Source organism: Priapulus caudatus, unplaced genomic scaffold, assembly GCF_000485595.1.
Source record: "Priapulus caudatus unplaced genomic scaffold, Priapulus_caudatus-5.0.1 Scaffold1862, whole genome shotgun sequence".
Classification (NCBI taxonomy): Eukaryota; Metazoa; Priapulida; class Priapulimorpha; order Priapulimorphida; family Priapulidae; genus Priapulus; species Priapulus caudatus.
This window is the reverse complement of record NW_014578923.1, coordinates 39,482-47,184: the sequence shown is the minus strand read 5'-3', so window position 1 is coordinate 47,184 and position 7,703 is coordinate 39,482. Positions and strand designations below refer to the sequence as shown.

The following is a 7,703-nucleotide window of genomic DNA, read 5'->3' as shown; positions in this document are numbered from 1 at the left end:
TACTGTATAGGAACAGACATTGATATACATACAGAAACCTTCACAGAGTTAATACATATGATCATAAAATATGATAATATTGAAGGCTATATATATATAGTTGTATATATATACAAAGTAAGATTAAATTAAATCTATGCTATTATTAACCGATTATCCGATTATAATCGATTATCGATCGGTTAAAGGAAACCGATAATCGATTGTAAAATTCCAGCCGATTTCCATCACTACAGGGTACCCTCCGATATTACCCTGGGGGACATAGACCCTATCAGCTTTACTAACCATGCATGTTGGCCTACATGTTTATTTACTACTACTATGTGCTATATACTTCACTACGTACTATCACTGTGTCATGCTATGTATAGTAATACACTACGGAAGTGAAGTGTAGTGGAGTGAATTACTACTAAGGCTGCGTATGAAAATTCAGACGTCTCTATTTCAATTGTGAATTGTGCTATCACATTTAATTAACACCCTGGTGTTGCCTAATTATAGTAACTAATGGATTAATAAAGTAACAGTTTTCAGTTCCAGCTCTGCAACTTAAGCACGGATAGTCGGACACCTTAAAGTAATCTGATCGAAGGCAGTAAGGATAACTGTAACTGGACAACTAAAACGTAACGATGCCTTCATCAGAAGCAAACGTCAACTTGTTAAGTACGGTTACACAGGTACAAGGTATGCCAATTGTATGTCTTAGCCATTTCACACGAGAATACAAATTATCAGTAAGCAGTGGCGTAGTTAGGGGGAAGGGCAATGGGGCCATGGCTCCTTTGTGGATCCGAAAGAAAAAATTACAAAAATAAGTAAGAAATGTTCTACTCAAATGAGAATTGTTGTAGTCAGAATGAAGGCTGTACATGTACTCAAAAGTGCCTCAAATGCCATCTCCTGTGATCTACATTTTCAAAATTTTCTGGGGAGGACCCTCATACCTGGATCCTGGATCTGTCACTGAACAGTCACATATATCTTGGGAGCAGAGAACAACGAACAAAATATTGCCTTTTTGCATGGCGTCCAAAACAAAGATTGCAGAGCTGAGAGGTGGGGGAACGTAGGGTGTGGAGACGGAGGCGGAGGAACCATTAAAATATTAAGTCATCCACTATTTTGCGCAGTTTGCTGTTTTTGCCCCCCCCCCTGTTAAGTAGGCCCTGGCTACGACACTGTCAGTAAGCATAGTTATTGTAAATAAGAAATTAATTAAAGCAGGCTCCACTTTTTCGCGAGGCCGATCAGCCTAAGCCGTGTAAACAGCCCTGTCTCTGGTGTCCCTGGGGCTTTTTTTCGGGCCCCCAAATTTTGAGATTCGTAGAATCGAAAACGAAAGTCAAATCGAGAAAGAACACCGGTAGTGTTGTAATAAATTCCGGGGAATACTTTTTCTAAAACACCGGGCGTCTTAATTAATATCAAAAAGAGAGCAATTAATATATCATCATAAGAGTAGTCCATGTACCTGGTCACCCAAGTATTTTATCATGATGTTGAAAATATTTCCACAAATTCATATTCCAAATCAAACCGAATCGAAAACCAAAGTCGAATCGAGAATGAACACCGGTTGCTATAAATTCATATACGTACCAGAAAATAAACATTAACATTAAGGTGGCAACATAATTCCTGACAAATGCTCATATTAGTATCAACCTTTAACCTAACGTTCATTTAGAAGAGGCTATGGTGCTCCTCTGTCTTGCCACATAGCTGTTAATAAACAGTATGTCCCTCTTTTATCCTTTCTGGAGGTTGTTCGGCCACACATGCGATTATTTTCGTGCATGAAATATAAATAAATGAAATATTTTAATAATAAATAAAATAATTTTCCAGTGGAAATAAATAATTTCCCATTCCCAGCTTGCAACTATAGCGCATGTGATCGGTGCTGAACGTTGCGATAGAATGCAGCAAATGTTCTACTGATTCTGCAGCATGGCAAACAAAATTGGAAATGGCAGAGAGGCACTGACGACGATGCCACATTCACATCTCTTACGCACAAGTTACTGCAACTGACAGAGTGTCTGCCTTCATTAGACATGACCGTGCTTGAACACAGAGCGGTGGAGCCTATGGTATGTCGCCAGTTTGTATAATGCATCAAGGAAATAAATATGGGGCTGTAAGAGCTGTGGTTCCCAAACCGCGAGAGGCGCAGTGTGCGGCGCGAGAAGATGGCAAGTGTGGCGGGAAGATTCAAAGCAAATCCAAGAAACATTTAAACATTCAGAGAAACATTTTCAATAAATTTAACTGCCAAAAATAAGTATGTTTAGGTCGTTTATTACTTATTTATTTGTTACATGTGATCTAATATGATGAATATATATATATATATATAATATGTGTGTGTGTATTATAGAACCCCGTAGAATTTCCAGAAGTTTGAAAATTTAAAAGCCTCTATCACGTCACCTTGAGCTCGTCTATATCTTATGTATATTTTGGTCATGAATCGTGTGTTTATGTATAGCTGCATTAATTTGTGTTATACTTTCTGCATGTTCCATAATTATATTATAACGTGGTTGTGTTCTATGTTATAAATCAAGCACTGCTAGGAGTTTTCCTTTAATGTGTTTCTTAGCAATAAAAAATTCGTTGAGCCGCAAGCAAATTCTGAAAGTGTGGCTCAGTGAAAATAGTTTGTAATAGTTTGTAATATTGGAACGACTGTGTTAGAGTATATGTGACCTTTTATAATGATTCGCTATGCTTGTTCAGTGGACCGAAGTTTAAGATTGCAAACATGTCTTCTTAGTAGAATACTATTGTATAAAATGGCTGTATAATGTTGTTGTCTCATGTGCATATCAGGTGCAATCTTCGGCTGTGACGTTGTGGAATAAAGCTGTGACCAGCCAAAGCAAGGGAGTGTTGTCACCACGTCAGCGTGCAATGTGTACGTACGAAAAGAATTGTAATATTGTAATCTCTTTGAGTATCGTGGAAAAAATGTCGTTAATGAGCAAATGTAGTGGTTGAAATTATGTAAATCTTTTGCTAAATGCATAATTGTCAACTTCATTTCTCTGCCATCTCTTTTGTTAAGATGATTTACCATTTGTTGTAGTACGGCACATATCCTGTCAACTGATCTTTGTAGCAACTGGAAGAATTTCCAAGCCCGAAGTATACAAAAAACAAGCAATGGTAGGTACACCCAGTACCAACTGAATGTTCGTGTACTCATGTGCACACACACACACACACTCGGGCACGCATGCAGGTGCACTCATGCACAAACGCACACACACTCGGGCAAGCATGAACGTGCACTCGTGCACAATAAACGCACACAGTCACTCGGGCACGCATGCAGGTGCACTCACACAACAACGCACAACATGCACTCATGCACATCACTCACGCACAAACTCACATACACTCGGCATGCATGCACGTACCTGCACGCACGCACAAACGCACAACCATGCACTTATGTACAAACGCACACCCATGCATGCATGCACGCACACGGCACACACGCACACGGCCCACGCTCACACGCACACACGCACACACGCGCACACACGCACACACGCACACGCACACGCACACGCACACGCACACACACACATCACACACACACACACACACACACACACACACACACCACACACACACACACACACACACAACATACACACACAAACAAACACACACACACACACACACACACACACACACACACACACATACACATACACACACGCTCATACACACCTGCACTAGCTAAATTTTGATGTGTTGCTGCAATATGCTTTGCAACGCAGCGCATTGTTTTACGTGATTGTGAATCACTTTTAATCAATCAAAGTTACTGATTGATCAAGATGGATTGCACTAATGCATGATTCTTGCTCTTATCTAAATCACAATACAGCCTATAGCCTGTACGAGGCTTTGATTGGCTCAACAATGTAAGGTCTATTAAATTGGTTTTCGTCTAATGATTATATCGTGCAGTTTGCATGTATGCCATTAACATTACTACTACTACCCCCCTACTACTATATTACCAACTATATTACTACTATGTACCCAGTACTACATACCCATTGCTACTACTATATTCCGAACAAGTGCTCTTCTGTAAAGTATATCGCATTCTTTCCCTGCTTATAGGTGGCACTAAAGTCTGGACGTGCTTGGATGGTACGTGTTTTGCGCATTCGTATCTCCTTAATTGCTATTTGAATCTGCCAACATGTTATCGTTACTGCAATCATCATGAATTTGTGAGATCTTTTATTCGCGATAAGGACAAGGCTTCCTCTGGATGTTTTTAGTTGAGTTTGACCCAAGACCTGCCACCAACGTTATTTTTAGCCATCAATGAAAACCTATAGCCACAGTTTACTTTATCGTATGTGCTAAACAAGGCATAAACAGGTGATGGGTATGACAAAAAAGTTGTAAGCAACATTTTTACGTCACGACACTAAAATTGACGATTTCATTACTTCAATCGAAATTTTGTGAGCAGTTAAACCATCGCCATTTGTATTCGCCACTTAGTAGTAGAATCGTCATAGTATTTATTTATCGCATTTGCGAAGGCGGCGAACGCCAGCGGTAGTCCTACATATTAGTTATTTTATTACAGACTGTGGAAATCCAGCGTTGCTGAGAGTGCCTTCATTCTGGCTTCAGGGGTAAGCCTTACGAACCTGCTGTACGGTGGATATATGTATGCCGAGTTAGACAGATACAAAAGAAGCCATTCTTATACGAGTCCCACCCACTCCGTGTAGATATATAATCCTGATCAACAACTATTTCTGGCAGTGTTGGTAATTCTGCAATCACAGCTCTCTCTCTCTCTCTCTCTCTCTCTCTCTCTCTCTCTCTCTTCTCTCTCGCGCTCTCTCTCTCTCTCTCTCTCTCTCTCTCTCTCGCTCTCTTCCTTCCCCCCTCTCTCTCTATCTTTCTCCCTTTCTCTCTCCTTCTCTCTCTCTCTCTTCCGCTCTCTCTCTCACGATGTGCGAGCGTGCGTGCGTGGGTTGCGCGCAGGCTGCGTGCAATGTGTGCAGACAATCTTGCAGAAGCCCACCTACATATCATATGTGGACAGTGCTGCACACTCATATAGACTCACACTATATAATTATATGTATATAAAAATTAGAAGTAAAAACACACAAACACCGATGTAGATGTGAAAATAAATGTAGAGAAATAGAATAAGGTTTTAAATTTTAAATTAAAATTGAACACCCTATTCGTTTTTTCTACATATCTCATATACAGGGGTCATATATATATAAATATATACTGGAGGTCTTGCACACATCACCCACGCCATTAAGTTATATACAATCCTGTCTACAAGGTTCACCTAAATCTTATGTAAACTGTTCAGCACAACCAGGGCCGTAGCCTGCCAGAGAGGAGGGGGCAAGGGGGCAGCTGCCCCCCTAGATTTTAAAGCAAAAAAAATAAAAAATTGTTCTACTAAAAGAGAATTGTGTTCAGAATGAAGGCTGTACATGTACTCAAAAGTGCCTCAAATACCATTTCCTGCGATCTACATTTTCAAATTAACTGTTTCTTCTAGACCGCTGACAGAAACGCTGCGTAGTTACCTGAATGAAAAATCGCAGCAGATTTCCTCATAACAATACAAAACCAAGTGATGTCGACGGTCTAGGAGAAATTGTTAATGTTACGACTAATGTTGACTAATTTTGTTTCTGACAACGGGCTCCAGGTGTGTAACACAATCAGGTGTGTAACGTAATCATATTTGTAATTAACACAAAGAGTGTGTAACACAATACTGTGTGTAATACAATAATGTGTGTAACACAATAATGCGTGTTTAAGCAAGCTCCGCGCTTTCCTCTCCAGGTTCTCGGTCTAGCATGTGTGAGGTAGTCACCTTAAGGGTAGTGTATGGTCACGTCGACAGATAACACGAACACTGTATTATAAAAGCTACGTACTCTCCGTGCGTTCTATTACACCACAGAATATTCGTCACAGCTAGGTGCCTTGCACTTTAACAGCCTAAACAAACAACTCTACGATACTAAACAGATGTCTACAAACACCGACCGAATACGTAAACGAATACAAGTATAACCTCGTACCTTAAAACGTGAATCGCGAAGTAGCTCGGCGAAGTGAAGGTGGTGGACAGACGTCGTATAGAGGGAATAGGTGTAGGAAACCAAGGAAAGATCACGAGCTCGGACAAACTGGACTATGCGGTTGAAAGGAAGAAGGCCGAGTCTCCCTTTAGATTGTAGTTTCGCATCCACAGATGCGACTCTTGACTAATAGGTGTCCTCGGATAATATAGTGCGTTGTTTGTGGTGATTGCTTAATTTTGGTCAGTATGAAACTCGTAACTATCGTACACCCCTTTATGGCGATTGCTTACGCCGTGCGGCTTCACCGTGTGCTAGCTCATGGAAAATTATGGGAAATTATAAATGCAAATAATATCTGGAGAAGCCTGCGCTGTGCTACACGTGTAACACAATGAAGTGGTTAATAATGTTCATTAGCGACACATAAGTGCATTAATTGCTGTGCTACATAGCTAGAGTGTTTTCAGGCGCTTGAGAAACTCTTTGCACACATAATCAACGGTGCTGATGGAGACAGCGATGTCAGCAGTCAGAAGATGGAGGTTGAGAAGGAGATCTTTCGCGTTTATGCATACAAGGCAGAAGCTGTAAGTTAAAAAGCTACCAGTAGTATATAACCGACCACGGTGAGAAACTGCTGTATTGTAAGCAATGCATAAAAGTCGTTCGGAAATATTCATTCCATTGCCTATATTATTAGTAGACGCATGGTTTTATAGTTGCTATGAAAGTTATGCATATTCCAAGAACCGAATCAATTTATATTTGCCTGCATCTTGTTATTATGTCGAAGCTGTGTCACAGTGTATAATCACGTGGATAACACTCCAAGGAATTGCACCACTGGTAGATCTATTGTGTTGCTTTAGGCGTTTGCACAAGAGAAATGGGAAGAGGCATCAAAATACTCAAAGGCAGCAAAGGACATGCTCTTGCGACTCCCCAAAGAGGTACTTATATAAATACTACCAGTTTATTGATTAATTATAGCATCTGGGAAAGGGTGCAATGGTGCTGTAATATATTAATGTAGGATATATATAGCATCTCTATTTTTCCCGGATTTATGCGTGCCGGCACTTTTCTTTTACCTAAATGTGACAGCATATTAATATACTTGATATCTATTTTTCATTGCTTCAGTTTTCAATTTTCGTCTCGATGTTGTAGACAACATGTCAAAATGCACACGATACCCGTGATCGTTGTGCCAATGTGTTGTCCGTAGCACGCATCTGTCGTGTTTTACTGTTGTATGTTTTTGAATGTTGTACGTTGTAAACGTGAAGTCCATGTACAGGGTGAGGTTATTGTCAGGCTATTAGCATATAAACTAGAGCATAATCAGCAGGTTATTAAATCAGATGTCCTCAACAAGTGTATGAAGGTTATACGTTGTAGCATACTGTCAAACATGTACAGAATATTAGTTTTCTTATTTTTCTTCTTATTACTATTATTATTAAATCGTTATTGCATGTAATTCAAATTCAATGCATTTACTGAAGACAGCAGGCCTATGTATGTACGTGTGCATGGGTGTGTGTGTGTGTGTGTGTGTGTGTGTGTGTGTGTGTG

The 7,703-nt window shown here is 40.0% G+C and overlaps 1 protein-coding gene and 1 long non-coding RNA gene across 2 annotated transcripts in view; both read left to right on the top strand.

Moving 5' to 3' along the window:
* The first annotated feature begins 608 nt into the window (after positions 1-608).
* Positions 609-7,703, top strand: part of LOC106817785 (testis-expressed sequence 11 protein-like) — a 35,255-nt gene continuing 28,160 nt past the window's right edge. Inside the window, exon 1 of the mRNA XM_014822483.1 lies at positions 609-693. Coding sequence (XP_014677969.1) covers positions 639-693 — 55 coding nt within the window. The 5' untranslated portion in view covers positions 609-638. The remainder of the gene's footprint in view (positions 694-7,703) is intronic.
* LOC106817787 lies at positions 4,640-7,120 on the top strand. The gene is made up of 3 exons (XR_001395105.1): positions 4,640-4,685; positions 6,593-6,712; positions 6,995-7,120. It is a non-coding gene; the product is annotated as an uncharacterized LOC106817787 (long non-coding RNA).